The sequence below is a fragment of the Eleutherodactylus coqui genome, chromosome 4 (genome assembly GCF_035609145.1).
Source record: "Eleutherodactylus coqui strain aEleCoq1 chromosome 4, aEleCoq1.hap1, whole genome shotgun sequence".
Classification (NCBI taxonomy): Eukaryota; Metazoa; Chordata; class Amphibia; order Anura; family Eleutherodactylidae; genus Eleutherodactylus; species Eleutherodactylus coqui.
This window is the reverse complement of record NC_089840.1, coordinates 182444911-182472764: the sequence shown is the minus strand read 5'-3', so window position 1 is coordinate 182472764 and position 27854 is coordinate 182444911. Positions and strand designations below refer to the sequence as shown.

Here is a 27854-nt window from a genome sequence, read left to right as displayed (position 1 = left end):
GACACCCCTGTAATAGATGATGGGAGAGATCTCTGTATTGTCCCCTGATATATTTATAAGTGAGTGTAAGAAAAAAGATCCAGCACTAGAGATGAGCGAACGTACTTGTTTAGGACAATTACTCGAGCATCGCTTTTTTCGAGTAACTGCCTAATCGGGTGAAAAGATTCTAGGGGCGCCGGGGGTGAGCGGAGGGGTTGCAGAGGGGATTGGGGGGGGGGGCGGAGAGAGCTCCCCTCTGTTCCCCACTGCTACCCCCCGCTCCACCACACCGCCCCCGCCCCCTGGCGCCCCCCGAATATTTTCACCCGAGTAGGCAGTTACTCGAAAAAAGCGATGCTCGATCGAGTAATTGCCCTAAACGAGTATGTTCGCTTATCTCTATCCAGCACTCATAAGGAGAAAGGGTGGCAAATCAAAATGGAAAGATGACTTACTTCAGAGGGAGATCTAATCCTCGAAATCACCCCAAAATGGAAATTGTAGCCAGCAAACAATATATTATTCTTTAAATCAGACCAACCGGGAGTATACAGGTAGATGTGCAGAGATACAGGTCATAAATGCAAAGCATTTCGGGGCATTACAAGCCCTTTCTCAAGAGCTATAGCTATATCAGGGGACAATGCTGAGATCTCTCCCACTGTACAGTGGCCCAGAGTGGTACTGCAGGTTGAGTCCTATTTATTTTAGTTACCCAAGAAGAAATGACTCCTGTAATCGTGAAGTTTTTTTGTTATTTTTTACATAATGGATTACCTCTAAAATTTCTTGTTCCAAGTCTCGCCAAATAACAAGTTTTCCATCATCAGTCAAATTCTCATTTTTTAAAGGGAAGAGAACTTGTCCTAGTACATGGTGCTTCTTTATTTTATCCACATGGTAGACAGAAAACCGAAGAGTCCTTTGATGTAGTGTTTTTCCAGAAACCTGTGGAAAATCACATAAAGAAAAAAAAACATGAAAAAAGTAAAATTCCGTTGTGAACGATACCGCAGAATCCAACCTCAGTACTGATTTCACATAGTCGGGCTGTGAAGGGTACTACAACATAACTCCATTTGAATGGGCTGTGTTGTAGTTCATCGTGTGGTAGATGCCCAGGAGCATCACTGTGCAGAGAGAGACTTTCTTAAAGCGACCCTCCAATACAGGACAAACAAAGATGGCCGCACCGCTTCTCTAAGTACCTGATGAACACTGTGTATTAGTATGCATCATTAGTCTAAAGCTTTATTTTGCCTTAATAAAAAACATTGGTCAAAAATCACAGCCATCTGAAGCATTGGATTCCACTGCATTTGTTCAGATGGGTGATTTTCCGGCACGTAAAATCGGCTGGATGAAAAAAATACCACATATGCTAAGGATTCCGGCCGGCCACTTTTATATGCGTCCAGAAAAGATACGTTTTGCCCTATCTTTGGCCACAATCAACCGGCAGCTCCCATAGAAGCCTATATACCCCGCATGTGGCCATGTGAATGGGCGACAAAATGTGATAGTTAGCCGCAACTTGGTCGCGGTTTTCTCTCCTCCAATGCGATTTTTGCCCAAAAATTGCAGTGCCCTGGAGCATAAACCCTCAGACATTGAGTGATGATCTGAATAACCAGTGCTGACCACATGAGCAATGCTGACCATTCAAATCAGCATGTAATGTCTTAAGCTACCAATGCATACTACTATACAGTGTGCACTAGGTATTCAGAGAAGCGGTGTGGCCATCTTTATTTGCCCAGGACTGGAGGGTCACTTTAATACTGCAGCCTCTTTATTCTCAGGATTGGTGAGCTTTTAGCAATCAGACTATCCATAGTTGAGCAAGAAACAGCATATCCTAGCACTATGCCATCACTACCTGTAACAATACGGGATATGGTGTTCCATTAAAAACTCTCTAAATGGGATTCACCAGTACTCCTTCAGGCCAGACTCACACGGAGTAGTTTGGTGCCATCTAGCTTGTTGGTATCTCTCAGCGCCTGGGGCACATGCCCTTTCAAATCAATCCCTTCCCCCAAGTTACATGGGAACCAAACTTCATTCCTTGCATTGTGAAGTAGCCAAAAAAAACCATTTGAACAGTTTTACTTTCTTCCATGGAAAGATGTAGAAAGATGGAATGTAGAAAAAGATCATTGTAGATATTGGAATCATCTACTTGTAACTACAGACAAATAAAAGATTTTGAACAAGGAAGTTTTTAGCACATTGGCAGGAATGAGAAAAGATAAAATTTGGCAAGGCAGAAACCTGCGGTATCTTGCCAAACCCATTAAATACTTCTCTCTTATCTACAAATGTTACAGGTTGGATGTCTTTTTCAAGACAACGGAGTCAACGGCCTTCACTTCTAGTTCATTCACTTTCCATAGAAGAAGAATGAACGTGAAAAGTCCTTACCCTCTTAATTCTAATTTTCCACTTTGTTGTGAATTGTTAATAAAATTATTGATTCACTTGTCCTTAAACAGGAATAAAAAAAGAACACCAAAGAAAAACCTAAACCTGAGGCTCCATTCACATGAGCGTATATCAGCCCCATTTTCACAGCTGGCCGATATATGCTAACCATCTGATGCATTGGTTTCCAATGCCTCAGTTCAGATGGAAATTTTGGCGGTGCATAAAAATGGCCGATCGGAAAAGATAGCACATACGGTGCGCATTCCAGTTGGCCGTTTTCACGCCCGCCCGAAAAAATAGTTCTGGAAATATCTTCCGGCCGGAATACGGCAGCTGGTCCCATAGACTCCTATGGGAATATATGGGAGCTTCTGAAAAAGGGAGGTGGGAGGGAGTTTAGCAGCATCTCTGATAAACTCCCTCCTCCTCTCCGCCCCTTGATGGCTGTTGGCAAAAGGAGGGGTCGGGACTCGGCTGTCTGAACGGGGGCATAAACGGGGAGATACAGCCTCTTGTGTAGCGGCCCAGCGGATACTACAGAACACTAGCAGCACATTCGCCCTGTGTCACCTGTCTGTATGCCGTCCCTTGATACAGAAAGTGCCATCTCTGGGAGAGACCCTGTGTCTCCCTTTCTGCTCTAAGATGGCCTCTCATTGGTTGAAAGTCAGATTTAATCTCACTGGTGCAGAGCCCCAAGGGTGGGCAACAAACATACAAGTCCCTATTCAAGTGGGCGGGTAGGGAGAGAAATAATAAAAGGAAGTGACGCAGAGCAGTTAGCTGACTCAGCCAGGAGAGTGTAAGGAGAAGGTTGCAGTTCACGTGGTCGGAGAGGAAGAGTATTTAGCAAGTGATTCCTAGCCAAGGTAAAGTGTGGTGTACAACCCACTCCCTTGCTATTCTACAGCAGAGTTCCAGAAGACCCTTTTCGAGGTGCCTTTTCATCAAACAGTGAGTTAAAGCTACCCAGTGAAATCAAAGCCAGGATCAACACATAGTCACTTGTCTCTCTGCTTCACAAATATACCTTCAGTTAAAACAAACTTAAATCTGTGTATCTAACTTCACAAGTTGGGAAAATTGTATAGTAATTCAGTCTTCAGCTAAATATTAGAGAGAGCATTTCAAACCAGTGAATCATCAAATCAATCTTGCTGTATCTTGCATCCTTGTTCACCTGAGATAAAGTCCTCCACAGAAAGTTGTAAAGTTAACTTGTTGTTTACCATTACCAAAGTTAGTAAAACTGCTCACTCCAAGTTTAATAAACTATACTGGACTCGTCTCCGTTATTTCTGCAGCATACCATCCGGAATGTCCAAATAGAGTGTGGCGTCACCGTGACAACAAAAGGCCTCCAGCCATACCAATCCTAAGTGTATTGGGGTGTTACACTTGTTCATGTGATTTTCAGTCCTGCTGTGGTCATGACATGGCCGGCCGAACATCGCAGAGCCCGTGTGAAAGTATCCTCAGCCTCAGGGTTCATGCAGACGAGTGTAGTTGTCAGCGCTGCTAGCAGCAAGAAAAGCCTGCTGCTAACAGCACTGTAAAGATCACATAAACGAGCTGCTTCAAACTCCGTGAAGGACCCCGTTCACATGCTCCGAGATTTAGGCAGCATGCTTTCAACACTCCCACAGGAGCCTATGGAAAGCATGCAGAAAAGATAGAACATGTCCTATCTGTGTCCGCACCTCGGAGCCGACATGCATATCCTATCTTTTGTTAGGTGTGCGAAACTCCATCTGCACCTAACAACCTTCATGTGAACACTTCTATAGGAACCTATTGGTTCCTATTAGAAGCGTGTGCTGTGCACTGCTAGCAGCGCAGAAAACTATGCTCGTCTGCATGAGCCCTCAATGCAAGGTCTGTAACTGGGCCTTCTTATCTGAAAGAGGGGCTTTAGGGGCACCTTAGGCACCAACAGATGCGCCTGTCCCTCTTGCACCAGCTATAGCTACAACCTGCATTTACATGCAGACATTCATACACAGTAGAACATAAGAATTTTGTGTGAAAGAAATCTTCATTGCATTAATAGATTATGTAACACATTAAAAATGAATATAAAATGCAAGTTTAATTAAAACTGCTGAAACGGAGACCAATGGCATTTTGTGCAGGAAGAATAATGGAGACCACCAAATTGTTTTTCCTGGAACAAAATGCCGGAAATGAACAGAAATCTGCCGAAATGGAAACCCATTAGACATACTAGTCTCCTTTCCATTCAAGACCTATCCAGGTATGCCATTTTCTGGATTTTAAACTGAAAGTCCAACAGGAACCCCGGAAAGACCACCTTCACACATCGCGAAATCACTGTGGACATTCCACAATAGAATACCCACAACAATTCCACAGGAATTCTAAAGTGGTAAAATCCGCACCTAATTATTTAAATGTGGAAGAAGAGCCTCAAGTGGCGCAGAGTGTTAAGGCAGCAGAAATGCAGTCCTAAGCTCCTGCTCACGACCTGAAGGCTGCTGGTTTAGGTAGCCGGCTCAAGATTGACTCAGCCTTCCATCCTTCTGAGGTCAGTAAAATGAGTACCTAGCTTGCGGGGTATGGTAAAAAGATGACTGGGGAAGGCAATGGCAAACCATCCCGCAAAAACAGTCTGCCAAGAAAACATCATGATGTGACGCCACCGAAGAGTCAGTCATGACTTGATGCTTGCACCAGGGGACTTTACCCTTTACCTAAATGTGGAAAAGTGAGGATGTCTATTTATGCTGCAGATTTCTGTTGTGGAATTCAACTCTTGGTTGAATTCCACAATAGAAATCTGCAGCATAAATAGACATGTTGTGGATTTAGAATCTGCAGCATTTTTCAAAAACACTAAAAATTTCCGCACCTTGTGAAGTTGATTTCTGAATTCTCCTCCACATGGCTTGTACCGTAAATACCAAAGAATTTCCACAGTAATTGTGTAAATGTGGCCAGATGGGTCAGCGAGTTGTGTATGGCCCAAACCCTTCATTTAGGATACACCTCTACTGTTGCTGCTAGAGACACCCCCCTATGACTCCAGTTTTAAAGGCGGTCATGTGAGGCTTTAAAGTAAAAACAACAAAAAAAAAAGTATATTTCTCGTCTTTGCTGTTCGCCCTGGTCCTTCCTGACTTCCTTCGAGTTGCGCAATCATGTGGTATGTGACCATGCAGCGACCGAGGACTGGGCCCTAGCTTTAGGAGGCAGCAAGGATGAGCCGCAGGCCTTGTCACATTGGCACTACTGCCTCCCACCCAGAGACGCATCCAAGACACCTGAGGGGGAGGCTTAAGAAAGGGGAAACTTGGAGGATAACCCACAGAAAAAATTACCTCTTAGTCCTTGAGTCATGGGTGACGCCACCGTTCCTTCCTCTGTGGTGAAGCTGTATGGTGAAATGACAGTCCACACGCACAGAGTACAGTAGAAAACAATGCCGGGAACGGTCGGCAATGTTGCTTTACTTGTAAACTCCAACAATAACAGTTTAGTGGTACATACGGCAGTATACAGCACGGGTGCAAGTAAAACGGGTAGTGAGACAGGGAGGCAGAACACAGGATAAATACCGGGCCCACACGCCTAATTATCTGTGCAGCTCCGCTCATGGAAATGACACATTTCTTTTCTCTCCAGACTCTCAACCTGTGCACGCTCACTCGTTCAAGCATCTCTTAATGCTGCATGGTGATTTCCTGCTTCTCTCTCTCACACACACTTTAGTTTGCACACTCCTGAGAGTAGTAGCCCTCCAGCAGCCATAAGGCCATCCTCTCGGTCTCCTCCATTTCTGAGCCTCAGTAGGACAAGGCACGGTTTCTCCTACAGTGTGGTAGGCTCCAGACAGACTCTCCTTGCAGACTAGACAAGGTTTACTAGCTAGACTCTCTGCTGAGTGAGAGTTGTTGCATACACTAATATATAGCATGGTCAGGTGACCACATACTCACAACACAAAAGGATACATTGCTAGATATAGACAGCTCACTTGCAGACATTAACTCTTTCATTCCTGCAGAGGTGCAACACATACTTCATGCACACAGAAGTTGCAGACAATACAAAAGGCACGAGACAATCATGAAAGACATTCTGAAGTGGCCTATAGGTCTGGGCCACTACAACCATATGAATATGCAACCCAGAAGTCAGGAAGAACTGAAGTGGAAGGACCGCTAAAGAGGAGCCACTTAGAAAGTGAAGGAGGTAAGTATATTGGTTTTTTTTTAATTATACAGCATAAGAGGGTTCGGGGGAGCACTACTGTTGTTCGGGACCACAAAGGGCAGCATTTTTACTGACAGGGGCAACAAGAGGGATCATTATTACTGGCAGGAGGAACAAAAGGGAGCATTTTAATGACAGGCAACAAGGGCAGCATTTGTAATAATGTGGCAACAATGGATGGCATTATCAATGATGCGTCAACAAATGGAGCATTTTTAATGATTAGCACACTATGACAAAATATTTTTAATGATTGGGCAATAGGGGGGCATTATTCCTGATGACGGCATAAAAGGGGGGCCTAATTACTACTGGGGCCACTGAGAGGGATCACTGTTACTATACATGCCACTGGAACAATGTAGCTAAAATCATGCATCATGATAAGCTAAGTACCTAGCCACACCCGTTGACCACACCCACTTTTTGCTGGTGATGCCCCATGGCAAAAAATATTTTCCAGGGATTTACAAAGACTGAAAAGGTTGGGAAACACTAGCATATAGAAATGGTAATCTGTAATTACGTGTAAATGTCAACACAAACTAAAATATATTGGAATGTACCTGGAATACAAAGTTCTCATCAAACTGCGGGTTCAAGGTTTTACGCCTCGTCTTTGACTGTAGATAACGTTGCTCATCAGGCAGCAGATGCATTTTCACAAATGGGTTGCAAGAGTCTGAGCTGAATTGGAGGTTCCTCACTTTGATAAGTGATACCACAAGCCTTTCTGTCTCATACTCATACTCCACGGCAAACCAAATACGACCAATATTTCCTTCTGGAAAATCTGTTTCTTCATTGTCTTCTGGATATTTATACAAAGCCGGATTAATGGAACCCAGAACATACGCTCCACCTAAATAATAGATTACAGTCATTATTTCTTGGAGGGACTAAGGCCTCTTTCACATGGGCGATAGTGATATCCCCGCTAAAAAATAGCACGATTTTATAGCCCATGTGAAAGCAGCCTGAGGTGTAAAGCAAGTAAACAAGCAAGTTTCATGCAAAACAGCAAGAATGACTACAAGTACAGACTGAGGGTCATCAATGATATTTCTTTATTAAACTAGTACTAATAATATTCTATCTTTAGAAAGTATTACAAGAATATTTTTTTACCCATAGAACAGAATGATGATCGTGGGAGGTAATCTGGAGCAATATAGGGCTCACTGTCCGCCTGAATACGCTCTCCATTCTGCAATCCAAGCCAGTCTCGTCCATGAAACTTTGGTGGAACAATGAAGGGCACACTTTTATTCCTTGAATCATTAGAAAAGCAGATAAAAGTTTAGGATGGAAACTCATTTTGACTATAAAGTTAGTGATCGCTTTATTTACACCATAAATAATCATTGAAGTATCCTGCATTTACTTCATTTATCCTACAACTGGATGTTGTCTGCAATAAAAGTATCAGTATAAAAAGTACACTCCCAAAAACTTGATTGATTTGTCATTATGGAGTATTGTGTGTAGTTTGCTGGATATCAATTTTAGAACAAGACTGTAACAAAGTGTAGGAGAAAATAAATAAATCTGAATACTTTCCGAATGTAATATACTATGTTACAATAAATTAAGTGGACTCAGAGCCCCCAAACTACAACTTACTGTTTTATTTATACATTTTAGAGGGAAAGTGGGGTGAGGGGGGGTGGGAATGGACTTCTTTGTATATTGCCAACTTATTCCGCAGCGCTTTCAGGTAATTTTTATTTATTACCACCCCAACAAGCTGGGTACTCATTTTTCCGACTTCGGAAGGACGGAAGGCTGAGTCAACCTTGAGTCAGCTACCTGAACCATCCAGGGATTGAACCTGCAACCTTCGGGTCGTGAAGTCAGGTTCACACATATATATATATATATATATATATATATATATATTATATATAAAATATACAGTAATGGGAGCCTTATTTATATAAGGCTTGGCAAGACTTGAAATCTAATGACTGAACAAATGAAAAACCTACAAATAACTTACTTTAATACATTTTAAATATCAACAAACAACAAGGCAACTGCAAATCCAATGCACGTGATACTGTACTATAGCAATAAAAACTGGATTTTAAAGACCACATATATCACTTTATACCAATCAGGAAGCCCCTGTGAGAAAACAGTATGGGGTCACAGACTGGTTTGGGATTGGCAAAGGCGTCCGACCGGGCTGCATCATCTCACCCTTCTTGTTTAACCTATATGCGGAAGAGATCATTCGGAAAATGGACCTAGATAGAGATGAGCGAACGTACTCGTCCAAGCTTGATACTCGTTCGAGTATTAGCGTGTTCGAGATGCTCGTTACTCGTGACGAGTACCACGCGATGTTCGAGTTACTTTCACTTTCATCTCTGAGACGTTAGCGCGCTTTTCTGGCCAATAGAAAGAGAGGGAAGGCATTACAACTTCCCCCTGCGACGTTCAAGCCCTATACCACCCCCCTGCAGTGAGTGGCTGGCGAGATCAGGTGTCACCCGAGTATAAAAATCGGCCCCTCCCGCGGCTCGCCACAGATTTGTTCTGACATAGAGGAGGGAAAGTGCTGTTGGTGCCGGAGCTGCTATAGGGGGAGCGTTAGGAGTATTTTAGGCTTCAAGAACCCCAACGGTCCTTCTTAGGGCCACATCTAACCGTGTGCAGTACTGTGGAGGCTGCTTTTTGCAGTGTTGCACATTTTTTTTTTTTGTATATCGGCCGTGCAGAGCATTGCGCCCTGCAGTAATTAGACATAGTGCAGGGCCAGTAGTGGTGAGGCAGGGACAGAAGACATATATTGTATGGCAGGGACAGAACACATATATTGTGAGGCAGGGACAGAACACATATTGATTGAATATAGGCAGTGGGCCTTTGCAAAAACATTTGGGGAAAAAAATCTATTTGGGCTGCCTGTGACTGTACTCAGTGTTCTGGGTCTGTGCTGGGTGTAGTAGTCCTCCTAATTCATACGCAGCCAGCTAAGTGTTACAGCAGGCTTGCGCAAAATTATTTCCTGGCGTTCCGTAAACGAAGTCAGCCTCCAACCACAGGCCAATAAGCGGCACATTTAATTACAGCGTTCTGTTTCTGCACTACTGGTAATACACCATGCTGAGGGGTTGGGGTAGGCCTATAGGACGTGGACGCGGGCGAGGACGCGGAGGCCCAAGTCAGGGTGTGGGCACAGGCTGAGCCAGTGCGGTGGCCAGGGGTAGAGGCAGGGCCAGACCGAATAATCCACCAACTGTTTCCCAAAGCGCCCCCTCGCGCCATGCCACCCTGCAGAGGTCAAGGTGCTCTACGGTGTGGCAGTTTTTCACAGAGACGCCTGACGACCGACGAACAGTGGTGTGCAACCTTTGTCGCGCCAAGATCAGCTGAGGAGCCACCACCACCAGCATGCGCAGGCATATGATGGCCAAGCACCCCACAAGGTGGGACGAAGGCCTTCACCGCCTCCGGTTTGCACCACTGCCTCTCCCCCTGTGCCCCAACCTGCCACTGAGATCCAACCTCCCTCTGAGGACACAGGCACTACCGTCTCCTGGCCTGCACCCACACCCTCACCTCCGCTGTCCTCAGCCCCATCCAGCAATGTCTCTCAGCGCAGCGTCCAGACATCGCTAGCGCCACTGTTTGAGCGCAAGCGCAAGTACGCCGCCACGCACCCGCACGCTCAAGCGTTAAACGTGCACATCGCCAAATTGATCAGCCTGGAGATGCTGCCGTATAGGCTTGTGGAAACGGAGGCTTTCAAAAGCATGATGGCGGCGGCGGCCCCGCGCTACTCGGTTCCCAGTTGCCACTACTTTTCCCGATGTGCCGTCCCAGCCCTGCACGACCACGTCTCCCGCAACATTGTACGCGCCCTCACCAACGCGGTTACTGCCAAGGTCATCTTAACAACAGACACGTGGACAAGCACAGGCGGGCAGGGCCACTATATCTCCCTGACGGCACATTGGGTGAATTTAGTGAAGGCTGGGACAGAGTCAGAGCCAGGGACTGCTCACGTCCTACCCACCCCCCGAATTGCGTGCCCCAGCTCGGTGGGGGTATCTGCGGCGGTGTATGCTTCCTCCACTAAACCACCCTCCTCCTCCTCCTACGCAACCTCTGTCTCGCAATCAAGATGTGTCAGCAGCAGCACATCGCCAGCAGTCGGTGTCGCGCAGCACGGCAGCACAGCGGTGGGCAAGCGTCAGCAGGCCGTGCTGAAACTACTCAGCTTAGGAGAGAAGAGGTACACGGCCCACGAACTGCTGCAGGGTCTGACAGAGCAGACCGACCGCTGGCTTGCGCCGCTGAGCCTCCAACCGGGCATGGTCGTGTGTGAGAACGGCCGTAATCTGGTGGAGACTCTGCAGCTCGGCAGCCTCACGCACGTGCCATGCCTGGCCCATGTCTTTAATTTGGTGGTTCAGCGCTTTCTGAAAAGCTACCCACACTTGTCATACCTGCTCGAAAAGGTGCGCCGGGTCAGCGCACATTTCCGCAACTCCAAGACGGACGCTGCCACCCTGCAACATCGGTTTCATCTGCCAGTGCACCGATTGCTGTGCGACGTGCCCACACAGTGGAACTCTACGCTCCACATGTTGGCCAGGCTCTATGAGCAGCGTAGAGCTATTGCGGAATACCAACTCCAACATCGGCGGCGTAGTGGGAGTCAGCCTCCTCAATTATTTACAGAAGAGTGGGCCTGGTTGGCAGACATCTGCCAGGTCCTTGGAAACTTTGAGGAGTCTACCCAGATGCTGAGCGGGGATGCTGCAATCATTAGCGTCACCATTCCTCTGCTATGCCTCTTGAGAAGTTCCCTGCAAAGCATAAAGGCAGACGCTTTGCACTCGGAAACGGAGGCGGGGGAAGACAGTATGTCGCTGGATAGTCAGAGCACCCTCATGTCTATATCTCAGCGCGTTGAGGAGGAGGAGGAGGAGGGGGAGGAGCATGAGGAGGAGGGGGAAAAGACAGCTTGGCCCACTGCTGAGGGTACACATGCTGCTTGCCTGTCATCCTTTCAGTGTGTATGGCCAGAGGAGGAGGAGGAGGGGGAGGAGCATGAGGAGGAGGGGGAAGAGACAGCTTGGCCCACTGCTGAGGGTACACATGCTGCTTGCCTGTCATCCTTTCAGCGTGTATGGCCAGAGAAGGAGGAGGAGGAGGAGGATCCTGAAAGTGATCTTCCTAGTGAGGACAGCCATGTGTTGCGTACAGGTACCCTGACACACATGGCTGACTTCATGTTAGGATGCCTTTCTCGTGACCCTCGCGTTACACGCATTCTGGCCACTACGGATTACTGGGTGTACACACTGCTCGACCCACGGTATAAGGAGAACCTTTCCACTCTCATTCCCCAAGATGAAAGGGGTTCCAGAATGATGCTATACCACAGGGCGCTGGTGGACAAACTGATGGTAAACTTCCCATCCGACAGCGCTAGTGGCCGAAGGCGCAGTTCCAAGGGCCAGGTAGCAGGGGAGGCGCAGAGATCAGGCAGCATGTACAGCGCAGGCAGGGACCATTATTCAAGGCCTTTGCCAGCTTTCTGGCTCCCCAGCAAGACTGTGTCACCAGTCCCCAGTCAAGGCTGAGTTGGCGGGAGCACTGTAAAAGGATGGTGAGGGAGTACATAGCCGATCGCACGACCGTCCTCGGTGACGCCTCTGCCCCCTACAACTACTGGGTGTCGAAGCTGGACACGTGGCCTGAACTCGCGCTGTATGCCCTGGAGGTGCTTGCTTGTCCTGCGGCTAGCGTCTTGTCAGAGAGTGTGTTTAGTGCGGCTGGGGGAATCATCACGGATAAGCGTACCCACCTGTCAACCGACAGTGCCGACAGGCTTACACTCATCAAGATGAACAAAGCCTGGATTTCCCCAGACTTCTCTTCTTCACCAGCGTACAGCAGCGATACCTAAGCAATACGTAGGCTGCACCCGCGGATGGAAGCATCGTTCTCTATCACCATCAAAAACGGGGACCTTTTTGCTTCATCAATCTGTGTATAATATTCCTCCTCCTCCTCCTCCTGCTCCTCCTCCTGAAACCTGACGTAATCACGCCGAACGGGCAATTTTTCTTAGGCCCACAAGGCTCAGTCATATAATTTTTGTAAACAATTTTTATACGTTTCAATGCTCATTAAAGCGTTGAAACTTTCACCTCAACCAATTTTTATTTTAACTGGGCTGCCTCCAGGCCTAGTTACCAATTAAGCCACATTAACCAAAGCGATTAATGGGTTTCACCTGCCCTCTTGGTTGGGCATGGGCAATTTTTCTGAGGTACATTAGTACTGTTGGTACACCAATTTTTGGGGGCCCTCGCCTACAGTGTAATCAAATTAATTTTTAGCCCACCTGCATTACAGCTGACGTTACATCAGCTGTGTTGGGCACTGCAATGGGATATATTTATGTAACGCCGGTGGCTTCCTGGCACCCACCCATGCTGTCGGTCCACATGGAGTTGTAACTGCATGTGTCCACTTCTAAAGAACCCCAGTCTGACTGGGGCATGCAGTGTGGGCCGAAGCCCACCTGCATTAAGCACGACATTACCTCAGCTGTGATGGGCACTGCAATGGGATATATTTATGTACCGCCGGTGGGTTCCAGGGAGCCACCCATGCTGTCGGTCCACACGGAGTTGTAACTGCATGTGTCCACTTCTAAAGAACCCCAGTCTGACTGGGGCATGCAGTGTGGGCCGAAGCCCACCTGCATTAAGCACGACATTACCTCAGCTGTGATGGGCAATGCAATGGGATATATTTATGTACCGCCGGTGGGTTCCAGGGAGCCACCCATGCTGTGGGTGCACACGGAATTCCCATTGCGGAGTTGTACCTGCCTGTGACTATTTATAAAAAAACGTGGTCTGACTGGAGCATGCAGACACCTTGACAGAATGAATAGTGTGTGGCACATAGGTTCCCCATTGCTATGCCCACGTGTGCAGCTCCTGATGGAGGTGGCACAGGATTGGATTTCTCATTGCTTCTGTACAGCATTGTGGGCTATCGCCCCGCCCCTTTTAAAGAGGGTCGCTGCCTAGCCGTGCCAACCCTCTGCAGTGTGTGCCTGCGGTTCCTCCTCATGGCAGACGCACTTATAAATAGACATGAGTGTGGCGTGGCATGAGGGCAGCTGAAGGCTGCGCAGGGACAGTTTGGTGTGCGCTGTGGACACTGGGTCGTGCGGGGGGGGGAGGTTGGGCAGCATGTAACCCAGGAGAAGTGGCAGCAGAGTGTCATGCAGGCAGTGATTGTGCTTTGTTGGAGGTAGTGTGGTGCTTAGCTAAGGTATGCATTGCTAATGAGGGCTTTTCAGAAGTAAAAATTGTTGGGAGGGGGGGGGGCCCACTCTGCCGCTATTGTGGCTTAATAGTGGGACCTGGGAACTTGAGATGCAGCCCAACATGTAGCCCCTCGCCTGCCCTATCCGTTGCTGTGTCGTTCCCATCACTTTCTTGAATTGCCCAGATTTTCACAAATGAAAACCTTAGCAAGCATCAGCAATATACAAAAATGCTCGGGTCGCCCATTGACTTCAATGGGGTTCGTTACTCAAAACGAACCCTCGAGCATCGCGATAATTTCGTCCCGAGTAACGAGCACCCGAGCATTTTGGTGCTCGCTCATCTCTAGACCTAGACGAATTGAAAACCGGGGTGAGAATAGGTAGCAGAAACATCAACAATCCCAGTTATGTGGATGACACAACTCTGCTTGCAAAAACAGAAGCCGGTCTGAAGCAGCTGATATGCAAGATTAAAACTGAAAGGAAAAAAAATGGGCCTCTACCTGAATGTAAAGAAGACAAAAATTATGACGACTGCAAAAAATGGCCAAATGCAATTAAAAATCAACAACAAAGCCATATAATGCGTGCGAGACTTCATCTTTCTTGGTTCGAAAATTGACCAGGATGGAAAGTCTATGCCAGAAACAATACAATAGGATAGCATTGAGGCGAAGCGCAATGCTAAACATGAACAAAATCTGGAAAAGTAGGGATATCGGCATCGCAACTAAATGCGGGATAGTGCAACCATTGATTTCCCCAGAGCCATGTATGGATGTGAAAGCTGGACTGTGAAAAAAGCTGAGAGAAGGAGGATTGATGCGTTTTAACTGTGGTGCTGGCAAAAGCTGCTGTGTATGCCCTGTGAATGCCCTGGACGGTGTAAGACCCGATATATTACTATGGGACAAGAGGACCAGGCTCAGGCTCATTGTCCAGTTACTGCTGACACTATCAAACTGTGTAGGGACACACCTATTTGTCAAGGAGAATGTAACACTCAGTTGTCAATTTATTCATACTTTTCTTAGAAGAAGAACAGCAGAAATCAGTGGTCTAAGAACAGATGCCCTAGAATTGCTCTTTAGTGGAAAATGCAAGTATTTGCTAACACAGACGTATCAGGAGAGGTGATGGGACCTTTTTAACCACTTAATAAATAGACTATGGTGATAACAAGTGATTGTTTACAAACAGTATTGTCTTAAAGTGCTTTTACGCAGGATCAATCATTGCTCAGTGAATGGTGACGGAGTGGCCTGGGATCATTCCAGCCCAGCCGCATCCATTCACAGTAAGCAGTCAGTTGTTCATAAGTGAAGGACGGTTGGTTTACATGAGCCGATTCATCATTAGAAATTCTGCATGCAGAAACTGAACAATGAACGAGAAGCGAACGACTCTCTCTCCCCCCCGCTCCCCCCTGCTCACTCCCGCAACTCACCGTTCTCCCCCGCCGGCAACCGAATCTTTAGAAACGAGCGGGCACATACTCGCATAAGGCACTACTTGCTCAAGTAGTTTGCCTTAGTGAGTACGCTTGCTCATCTCTATTTATAATCCCATGTAATTTAAAGGGGTTTTCCAGTGAGAAAACTACTAATGACCTATCCTCGGGATAGGTCATCAATAGTTGATCGGCTGAGGTCCGTCGCTCAGGACCCCAACAGATCAGCCGATTCTGTGCCACAATTACACTGAGGTTGGAGCGGAAGCAGCAGAAGCCTCTGCTCTGACCTCTGTCTAGTGGTTGACGCTTGTAACTGCAGGCACAGCTCACATTTATTTCAATAAGAGCCACGCTTGCAGTTACAATCACCGGCTACTACACAGAGGTTAGAGTAGAGACTTCCGCTCTGATCCTTGTGTAATAGTGCACGTGCTGACAGTCCCGGAATCAGCTAATCGGTTGGAGTCCCGAGCAATGAACCCCAGCTGATCAACTATTGATAACTTATCCTGAGGATAGGTCATCAATAGCATTCTCCCTGGAAAACCCCTCTAAGGCATGCATTTCATATGGTGTTTCCATATTTTCGTCCACCCCCAATAAATCAAAGCAATAAAACTAAGGTTTGTGTATGGGATGATAGGGAAAAGGTAATACTAATGACTAACGAGGTTACAGATCTGATGAGCGTAAAGTGAAGTGTCTTCTGTTTTTCTGCCTAACATTATGCCATGTTACTTTTGCTGCACATCGTCTATCCAATACAAAACTTTTGTAGATAGACTTGAATTTAAAAAAACACTACTGTTGTGTATGCAGACTTATGTGCCTCCACAGTCACAGGCGAACATAATCATGTGTTAAACTGGCCATACACATAAAATTATTATCAATCTACCGTATATACTCGAGTATTAGCCGACCCGAGTATAAGCCGAGTCAATAAGTTTCACCACAAAAAACTGGAAAAACTTATTGACGAGTATAAGCCGAGCTTTACTCGAGTATATATTAGGTAAAAAAAAAACCACCATACTCACTTCCCAGCCGGCGTCTGTGTCCGTGCAACAAGCTGCTTGAATTCTCCACACTGTTATCCCCCGCCGTCCTCTCTGCTGTGTTAGTGCTGTGTAAGTAAGCGATGTGATTGGATTGAGCGCCAGCCAATCACAGCTGGCGCTCGATCCAATCACAGTGCTCACTTATACAGCACTGACGGCAGGGGATTTGAAAGCCCAGCACGGAGATGATAGTGGGGAGAATTCTAAAGCAGCTTGATTGGCTGTGAATGATCGAGCACCGGCTGTGATTGGCTGACGCTCGATCCAATCACAGCTCTTACTTCCACAGCGCTGACAGCGAGGGATGACAGAGCCGAGCAAAGAGGACGTCGGGGGATGATAGTGGAGAGAATTCAAGCAGCCTGCCGCACCCCCGCCGGAGACACAGATGCCGGTTGGGAGGTGACTATGGTGGGTTTCTTTTTTTAAGCCTTCCCTGACTCGAGTATAAGCCGAGGGGGGCTTTTTCAGCACAAAAAAAATGTTCTGAAAAACTAGGCTTATACTCGAGTATATACAGTAATCCACCAATTTCGTAGGGATTGGCCAATGATCTAATGTGTATTTTGGATTTCCTTTGTTTTGTACATATCTGGCAGTGGCTTGTTTCCCTTTCCCAAATGAAATAAATATGCATGCCTAGCCAAATTAAATGTGCATGCCTGTAAAAGGGCTAGTAGAGACAGTAGTTGCCAGCCAGAAGCACTCAGCAGACTACTCTCTACTCATGGCATAATCTATGGCGTATGCCGCCCTAGGCACAAAGATTGGATATGCCCGTATTAAGGCTCTGTTCATATGCATTGTGGCTTCCATTCCAAATGGCGCCTAATGGGCATAACATACATGTATACACAATCTTATCCAATGTTCTACATTTTCTGATTATGCCAATATTTCATAAAAACAGTAGTACCAAACAAAGAGAACGGACAACAGAATAGGGGTACGGCATTAGTGCAGGCCTGGGTAAGGCCTGAGGAGAGATAGAATTACCTTTATATGATAGAGGCTTGAGAGAAGTCATCCTTTTCCTGTTGGTCTAGGCCTGTTTAAAGCCTGCCTGTCCTTAATTTATGATTCTGACTTTTTAGGTGATGCGAGGGCTTTCTTTTTGAGTTGGTTTAATTTTTGTTTTAGCAGTTACGAAGTCTTTAATGGCACTTATTGAAGGGGCAAAGGCCACTCAGAGGTATGGAACCCCACTGTCATGAAGGAGGGTTTGGTAATTGGCCGTACTGAAACCAGTCAAGTGGATTGGTTCAAAGGAACCAGTGATGTCTCTACTCAACATATTTGTCAACCGCAAATTGGCAGTGTGCAACTGGGATTGCTCCTGGGGCACCACTAAATAAGGTCTTCCAAGATCTCCATGTATATGATAGCCTTCCTCTTGGGGAATATGTATTTATGATAACTGTTAGGCTGGGTTCACACATGGCGGATTTGCCGTGGAAATTCCGTGCGGAAATTTGCCGCGGCAAATCCGCCTGCGGCCGATAATCCCGAGATTAGCCAGCCATGCGGACGAGATTTCTCAGAAATCTCGTCCACACGGGACGGCCAATCCGCTGCGGTTAATCCGGCAAAAACCGCGGCGGGAATTCGCCCCGTGGGAACCCAGCCTTAGGTTTTAATTTTGTTAAATAAAGAGGCTGATATGGCCAACATATTCCATCGTCATGTAGTGTCCAAATCATCATTTTGGGTTGTGGGTAGGTGACCAGGAGAGGAGTGAAATATAATTTAATAAGGCCCAACACATATACAAAACACTAGTCATGGCAGCAAAATAACACTATAAATACTAATGTTTTTTCAATGTGCAAAGCTACTACAATAGCAAACATATAATATAACAGAACCAAACTTACTACATAGATTCAGTACAAGAACCTAGCTTACTATTTAGATACAACATGAGAGTTAATCTTACTACATACATACAGTACTAGAACCAAGATTTCTACATGGATACTAGAATCAAGCTTACTGCATAGATTCAGTACCAGAATCAAGCTTACGATTTAGATACAACATCAGGATTAATCTTACTAAGTAGATACAATACCAGAACCAAGATTTCTACATGCATACCAGAACCAATCTTACGGCATATATTCAGTACCAGAACAAAGATTAATATTTAGACACAATTCCAGAACCAACTGCATAAATATGGCCCCAAAACAAAAGGGTAACTATTTAGACACAACACGAGAACAAATCTTTCTATTTAGAGACAATTACATAACCAGGCTTACTGTTTAGATAAAACACCAAGACTAACTATGTCTATATGGTTCCAGAACCAAGCTTACTATTCAGATATAATACTTAGTACATAGAGACGATAACAAAACCAAGGCCTGTTAATAAGTACGGTAACAGACTAAGCTTACTGTACAGTATAGATATAACAGAACAAAGCTTACTGTATAGGTACTATAGCAGAACTAAGCTTAGTCCTAAAGGAAAGATCAATACATACTTTGTGTGGGACTCGCAACGATCCCAGTAATTGCCATCTATGCCAACCTTTGCAGTTGCAAGTAGAATGTAAACTGTGTGCAGAGCTGACGAACCCCATTAATAAACTGATTCCGTTAGGTTTGTGTATTAAAGTAACTATTTTATATAAACAATTCCAGCATCTAAATATGAAACCAACACAATGTGTCCACATGACAAACCTCAGCAGGATCGCAGAGAAGTGTCTCACCCAGTGTCCTTGGCATGACTCAATGAAGGCGAAAGACTATGGTCAACTCCATTGATTTCTGTGTGTGTCGGAGAGCTCACATTCAACAATTCTTCATAGGATCGTCCAATGCACCTTTTCCTCCATAAGATGTAGATGCCAATCAGAAGCAACAAAAGTAGAGCCCCTACCACACCACCAGCCAACGCTGCCACCTGTTCTAATAACCAATAAGAAGTAGAGCGTTAATTACATACATCTTCATAAATGTAGTCATTATGATTATGAACTAAATTACATATTCACAAGCACACTAATATACAGTTATAGAGGGTGGACAAAAATATGGAAACACCGTACAAAATACATGGTATTTAATCATTAGCACTGAGCTGCTCTTTTTACCCCTGCTTGGCTGAGAGCTTTCCAGACAAATTTGTGTTCACTTCACCTCTTGCCCTGCTCTGGGTGGTTTTGTTAGCCTGCTGGTAACAGCAGCTGAGTGGCTCAAACCCCTGACCAATAGAACCTCAGACAGATGTTCATTTCTACCGGTAGCATCTGTGTCACATTATCTCAATAAGGCATGTAGAGACCGATTTTAAGGCATGCATTTCGTACTGTATTGCCATATATTTGTCCACTATTTATATAGTGATAATAGGGGATTAGTCTCACTCAGATCGCTGTCTTCTACACTCAAGACAGATGATTGTGACACTTTCAAGAAGACAATTTACAACTGGACTTCTTTAGTGTCTGGCAGTTTTATTGCATCTTAGCATTGTATTCACAGCATTTCATATTGTTCAAAAACCGGTGCAGAAAATAAGCCTCTTTTATCTGGCCTCTTACTATACACCAGTGTTTCCTAAACCCAGTCCTCATTGACCCCCAGCAGGTCATGTTTTCAGGATTTCCTCAGTATTGCACAGGTGATGTAATTATTGTTGGTGCCTCAAACATTACCACAGGTGTTCTTACCATAGGAGATCCTGAAAATATGACCTGTAGGGTTTCATGAGGACTGGAGTTTGGGAAACACTGCTATACACAAACGTCCCTCTCTAAACTTACGGCCTAGTGCAGATAGTTCGTAACTCATCACATCAGTAACATCATATTAAAAGTCCACTATCAGTATGTGGTAGTACAGGGAGTGCCTCTCACATAGTTTGGGTGTTACCTCTGTCCTACCCAGTAGTCTCAAGCTTTCTAAGGGCCCAGCCACACTGTCTTCTGCAACATGTGTTTCACGTACGGTGTGTAGAAGTGTTTCCCAGCCTGACAGTGGGGCTCTCGACCTGAAGCTGAAGCAGCATATGTGCGCATGTACCCATAGCAATCAATGGGAATGCATGCGCACAGCGTGCAGACAGCAGTCTGGCTGCATTGTCCGTGCTGACTTTCAGGGGTTACAGCGCTGGATTGGGGAACTAGGCAAGTAAAAGAAATACTTGGATTCCTGGAATCTGCCTTACGAGCAGCATAACTTAGCTCATGCTGCTCATACCTGGTGACAGATTTGCTTTAAAAACTATTCGAAAAGCAATTGACAATCCAGCCCATCCCAGTGCGGCTTCATTTTCTATCTCATCAGGAGGCCCCTGTAACTCAACTGCAAAGTTGAAGAGTGGCATGTGAGAAGAAGAAATCCGCTTTCCACACCTCTCAAAGTCCTGTAGGGCCCCTGCTATGACTGAAGTAAGGAAAGCGTACTAGAAGTGGCCTCATTCTACTATAATACATGCATAGAGATCTCCCACAATGCAGTCCAGGGCTGACGCTATCATTTCGTGACCGTGTTGGTGAACGGCGAAGCCCCGATTCAGTACAGATGCAAATTACTATTAAGAACACGACCCAATCAGAAGACCATGCAAATTTTTAAGTGAATGTGTAGGTTGGAATTTGGCATTAGCCCCTCAATGGACCTGTGTCCATTCCAAGGACTCTCAACGTGGATTGATACGTGAATATCCTGTAGATGATGGTGAACGTGCCTCTACTGTAGCAGAAGGAGACCACTGCGAGAACGCAATGAAATCCGAACTGAAATCCAGACTCCCAGATTTCCTCTGCAATGTGTGAACATACCCTCCATCCAGTTAGAATATGGTCTACATTGAGAGTCTGATAACGGTAATATGCCCGTGTTATTCCCACCGCCGTGACTTTCCATAATGATGGACACGTTCATTTATTATTAATTTATGTGCATCCACATTTTGGCACCGAGCCAGGTAGCATTAATATGAAGTAACACAACAGAAAAGTTGTTTCCTGGAGCTAAAAAATACAAATGAAAAAAATCTATTAAATCACAGAACAACTTATTTTGTCTGGATACTTAACCCCTTAAGGACCAGGCTGTTTTCAGGGATTTTACCCATGTGGGGGTTTTACTGCCCTATTTTTTTCCATTCAGCTACTAAAATTATTTTTGCTGCGTATTTTGCCCATCACTTATAGGTCTGTTTTTTAAATGTTTTTCACTGACTTTTTTTTTCCGTTTTTTTTTTTGTTTTATTGGGAGCAAAAAGCTAAAAAATTTTTGTTTGTCTTTTAACATTTACAGTTTTTCTTTTTTAAATTAGGATATTTATGCTAAAATAAAGTATGGGAATGGGTCCCTCATTTTGTTTTGGACGTTTTGATGTATAATATGTATGGTTTTGGATTACAGGGCGCATAGGGCAACGGTTTTAGTTGTCGTCGTGTCACTTCCTTTTTTAGGTGTATATTTTTCTTTTAATTCTGTCATTTTTTTAAACTTATTTTTGTAAAAAGATTTTTAACCATCTCTGTCCTCCATGATGTCATATAAGACCTCTGGGGGTCATTCACATTGTATTTCTTTTTTTATTTCACACCTTTCCACTGTAGCTGCAGCATCCATAGAAGCCCAGGTTGCATGGGAAAACATCCCTACTAGTGGCAATAGTCACTGGTAGAATTGATCAGCTCTACTGTGATAGTGGGCACCTGGCGGTCACGTATTTGTGCACATATTTGCATGTGCAATATGCACATTATGCATTTTCTTACGCGCATTCCATGTGCATGAAAAAACATGCTGTGTCTTGGTGCGCATTTGTGCATAGGAGTCTATGGGCGTGCGCAAATGTGCACATATGTATGAGCGGGTATGTGCAGTGTTTTGCGAACATCGCAACCTCATTTGGCTGAATAACCATTTAAATCAGTAGCAGACATGTGCGCACAGAAAAAACTCCTTCACTGCGTAAATGCGTTGCATAGTTGTGAGCGTTTTTGCGCTACGCTCAGGTGAAGAAGCCCTGATTTTTCCCTTTACAATGCTCCTTTATACGGGGTGTTTGCGTGCATAACATTTATGCACGCAATACGCAGAGAATAGAACCAATTGATTTCATTGGGTTTATTCACATTTGCATATTTTGTGCACGTATTTCGGTCATATTTGCGCACCAAAGGCCCCCATAGAAGGCAATTGGGGTGCAAAAATGTGTACAATAAGCAAGGAGATGCGTGAAACACAGCAAAATTCCGCTGGAAAAAGAACAAATCTGGAACTAATTAGCCATTTCAAGCAGTGAGTCTTATATGCCGTGCGCAAATGAACATGCTTGCCTGAAAAAAAGTACAGTAAAATATGCCAATGCACGTGCAAAAAAAGCATTATTCATTCCGCAAAATTGCAGCGCTTAGGCGTGTGCAAATGCAGGAGCACTAAAGCATTTCATTCCAGAGTCCCGTGTAACGAGCAGCTCCAGTAATATTCTGCTCGGACATGATCCGGGCGGTCCGCGCCGTACTTCGCTTTAAGTTGTGAGATAAGCAGTACAGTTAGAGATCTGCTGCTGAACTACGGTTCCTTCGCAGGGGACAGAGTCATTGACTCTCACCGACAGCCAGGCTGCATTCACCTGGCTGAAAATAAGCAATCATAAAATATGGCGCAACATTGTTATGTCCAATTCTCTTCCTGCCAAATGACACATATGAGACTGACATTCAATAACTCCAGCTGTCTACAAGAGCGTTCACCGTCACACCACAGCCAGTTCATATGGAAAACTGAAGCTGTCATTGCTGCCATAGACGTGAGAAATACATCAAGAGGTCCCGCGTCTCCGGTTATACTGAAGAAGTCATTTGTTACGACTTCATGTTGTGGTTAATCCCTTATTGTGCTTATTAACTTTCCTAATTGTTGTGCAACAAATGCATCCTGTCTGCAACTTCCAGCCAAGAAATGCTGAGAGGTAACAGGTAACTCACCTGACATTGCTGCTCGTCCTCAGCTGCTACTTGTGGGGTCTGCAGGTGAAGTTCTTCTTGGGGTCCTCATGTGCTGGTCAGATGTGGACCTTCGTCTGGCACACTCCTGCCATGATCACCTCCGCAATGAGCTGAGAACAGTCCTCCCTCCTCCTGTACACACTGATCTGCAGCCTGCAGGGCGGGAGGTAGCGGCTAATAGCAGACTTTCTTCTCTCACATCACATCTGCAGCTTTATAAGATACTACATAAAAATGATGATCCATATCTGGAAGATACCACGAAGGATGCAGTTACACGGGCGAGTGCGATATGAAAACCTGTGATTTTGCTTGCGAGTGTGATGCGTTTTGCGAGAAAATGCATCAGGGCTCCTTCACACAGGCGATTATTTTCGCGTTTTTGCAAACCACTGACAATAAAATTCATTGCTTTCAGTGGGTTCCTTCACATTCAGCGTTTTTGCACATACATATCCATCAGGGGTAATAAAATGCGCAATGCTCTATGTGCACATTTGCAAACCCAAGGCACTTTAGGAAACTATGGGGGGTGCACAAATGTCTTGCACCGTGTCTGTCTGAATTCGCACACGTAACTGCACGATTTTGCGGTGTTATTCGATAACACATGGCACTAATTAGGCTGCTCAGGCAATTAAAAAATGACGCAGGTGTGTCCCACGCCATTGTGAATGGGCCCAGCAGTGCAAAAAAGTATAAAAGTAGTAACAGATACGCTCGCCAGAACACGTGATAGCGCTCCATTGACAGCGCAATTACATCATGCACAAATGCGCACAAAACTTAAGCATGTTACGTTTTTTTCATGCAAGCAAAATGCGAGCGCAAAAAACAAATGGTGAGAATGAACCCCGTGCAAATACGGTAATCTAAAGCTCCTGCAGACGAGTTTAGACGTGGATTCGCTCACAACAGCTTGATGTAATAGCGCTGTGAAGGGAGTGCTATCGTATGCGTATCCGTGCATTCTACTGTACTTTTCTGCACTGCTGGGCCGTTCACATTAGCATGGGACACACACACGCCATAATAGTCCTCTGTGCAATTGTGCAGGAAAATACACATCTGGAACTCATTAGACTAATTAGCCACATTAATTGTGCATATACACTGGTGTGAAGCTGGCCTGAGGCTTCACATGGGTGAGAAAATAGCACAAGATTTGTACACAAATCTCACATGAATATGAATGCCATTTTTTTGAATGGGATCAGACACCTGAGCGGTTTTTTCCCCCGCATCGCGAAAATATCGTGGCACATCCTATCTGTGGATGGGCTCTTGCATCGCAGCGCCAATTGTTCTTAATGGGGATGGCAGCATTACACCTCATGCTAGGTGCACGTGAGTGAAAATAATGGGAGAAACTCTTTGAAGTGATTCATAGCGGTTTTGTTACAAAAATGTCTTGCATCTGCGGCAAAATCATATGTTGGTTAGCACAATATCGGGCTGTGAATCATGGCCCCATATCGCCCTCGCCCATGTGAATTTAGCCTTATCTGGGTTCACACTGAAACTGGTCCACAGATAACTTGCTTTCTTGCACTCCGGGGTCACATATCTGAGACCAAACAAAAACACACGACCGCATGTGCAGCCATGCTTGCCACTACGGAACATAGTTGTCCATGAACGTTTTTGTTTTTTTTCCCTTTTCGGACTTTTCAAACTCCGTGCTAGTGTGCACAAAGTTGAAAAAAACTGCGGGAATCTAGGTGCTGCTTTATGTAGTTAATACTATATACAGAGCAAGTCATATCTCACTATCTCTGGACTATTAATGGGCGAGAACACGATAGTGAAAACGAAACCACTAGAATGAGTGATTTTCACGGCCACATAACGGGACTAAATCATGCCCATCCGAGGAAGCCCTAAGGCAAGGTAACCAAATTTTCCCAGGGTCAAAACTGGACATAAGGGTGTGGTCAGGGGCGGGGCTTATCACAACATATGATTTTACCTCCTACAGAGGCGGTTAAAAAAAAAAGACTGGTAACAAATTATACTATGCGGTGCTCCGCCTCACCTCCTCCCAAGGCTTTCTGCTGTCAGCGCTCGCAGTGGCCTGTAGCAGCATCACCTGACCAGCGGCGTCACACCTGACCAGGCCACTGGGAAACCCTTGGAGGGAGTGTGGGGGAATGCCTCTGCATATCTCCAGCTGATTTCTAGTCACAATCTGCACCAAGTGTACACATTTTGACTGTTCTTTTAGATGCGAAATTTGCTGCAGAAACTTACGCTGCGGACATTCTGCAGCATTACTGCCATGTGTAAACATAACTTAAGTCAGCTTGAAGTACGCTGCCATGTGCAGAGAGGGCTTAGCAGTAATAATTTCCCCTATAGCAGCCCCAGCAATAATAGTCACCTCCACAGTAGCCACAGTAGTATTATCGCTCCCCTATACCAGCCCCAGCAAAAATAGTGACCTCCCCACAGAAGCCCCAGCAATAATAGTGACCTCTTACAGAAGCCCCAGCAATAATAGTGACCCCCCCCCCCCCACAGTGAACCATAGTATTAGTGCTCCCCTATACTCGCCCCAGCAATGATGGTAACCCCCGCAGTAACCCATAGTATTAGTGCTTCCCTATACCAACCCAGTAACCCATATAAATTTACCCTCCTCCTGGTCTTCATAGTGCCGACGATCCTCTCAGCACTGCTGCCGGTGGGCAGAAGTGTTTGTGCACACTTGAGCGCTTCCTACCCTCTGCTCTTGTCTCCTCTCTAGCGGAACCAAAGAGGAGAGATGCTGGGGAAAGGGTAGGGGGATCCCGGATGCACACACTGCCATCAATGTGTGCATCCAGTCGATGGTGCTACAGAGTGATTACCGGGCAAGGAGCTGCTGCACTTCACCTGGTAATCACTTTAATGGTGACTAGACGTCACCAGGAAGTGGGATAAAAGCGAGACAAATGCCTGCCCCACTGGGGTCCCGGCAGAAGGCGGGACATAAGGTCCCAAAGCGAGACTGTTCCGCCAAATCGGGACGTCTGCTCACCTTACCTAAGGGCAGCTTCACACAGGTGTATGCGCAAAAAGTCTCTTTTGGAACAACGAAGGTCGCACTATCACATGCGTTATAACACATTTTACTGCACTTTTTGTGCTGCCGGGATCGTTCACATCGGTGCGGGACACACTCGTGCCATGATTTTGAAAGGCTGTGTAGCCTAATTAGCCTCTGGTGTTATCTATTTCCCCATGTTTATTGTGAAATTTCGTGCACCCCCATAGACTCCTTTGGTGCCTTAGGTGTGCAAATGTGCACAAAAATAGAACATTTCATTTTTTTTTGTGCACTTGCGAAATGCGTGCGCAAAAGTGTGAATAAACATTAAAACAATGGGTTCTATTCTCTGCCCAATGCGTGTGTATATTTTGCACTCATGTGAAGCCGCCCTCATACAGGCAAGCTGCAAGGGACGCTGTCTCTAACAAAATGTCAAGTCAGAATATATAGTATATCTACGGGTTTGAACCTGTGATGCATGAAGATCAGACATGAATCCAGTGACCCCACAACATAATCTTATCTTCAGTCAATGGAGAAATCACTTTGGCTTTTAACCTCTTAAAATACATTTTTACAGCCAAAACTCAGCAACGCAGCTCCCTCATGTAAATGATTACTGTAAAGTAAACCTTTCTTATTTGCGCCATTCCTGACATTACAGAACACATTAACCTTGTTGAGGAAAAATGTTTCACAGAACAAACTTCCTAGAGCAATATTTGACTTTTCACATCTCTTGAGATTTTTGTGGCGCAATTCTACCTAATTAAAGGGACCTTTCACATGTGCCAAATATTTCTGCAAGATGCACCTCAGGCCTCTTTTCCAAGAGCATATATTGGCCCACCATTTTCACAGTCGACCGATACATGCTGTGATCTGATGCGTTGGATTCCAGTGCACCAGATCACATGACCGTATTCCCGTGACGTAAAAGCACCCAGCTGGCCAATATAGCACCGAGCATTTTTATGTCAGGCCCAAAAGATAGTCCGGGAACTATCTTTTAGGCTGGATTATGTCAGCCGCTGTGAGCCCATAACAGCAGCTGAAGAAGGGAGGTGGGAAGGAATTTAGCAGCATAACTGCTAAACTCCCTCCCTCTTCTCTCCTCCCCTCCGGCTGATTGCAATGGCAGGGGGGGGTTGGAAAAGGGTGGAGCTAAGCATCACCCCATCCTGACTCCTCCCATTTCTGGCTGCAGACAGGGGTGGGATGGGGCAGGGCTAAGTTCCTGCCCCCCTCCCCTTGTCCACAGCGAGCAATGAGAAGAGGAGGGATGGGGCAGTGCTTAGCTCCACCCCCATCCCACCCCCTCCCATTGCAATCAGATGGCGGTGAGGAGACAGGAGGTGAGCTGGCGATGGGGA

General features: G+C 45.6%; 1 protein-coding gene across 1 annotated transcript in view; it reads right to left on the bottom strand.

The window, feature by feature from the left end:
- Nucleotides 1-23543, bottom strand: part of SYT15 (synaptotagmin 15) — an 85334-nt gene extending 61791 nt beyond the window's left edge. The window contains exons 1-5 of the mRNA XM_066598739.1: nt 23430-23543; nt 19188-19386; nt 7771-7913; nt 7209-7504; nt 760-930 (exon numbers count right to left, since the gene is read on the bottom strand). Coding sequence (XP_066454836.1) covers nt 760-930; nt 7209-7504; nt 7771-7913; nt 19188-19386; nt 23430-23436 — 816 coding nt within the window. The 5' untranslated portion in view covers nt 23437-23543. The remainder of the gene's footprint in view (nt 1-759; nt 931-7208; nt 7505-7770; nt 7914-19187; nt 19387-23429) is intronic.
- Between the last annotated feature and the right edge of the window lie 4311 nt (nt 23544-27854).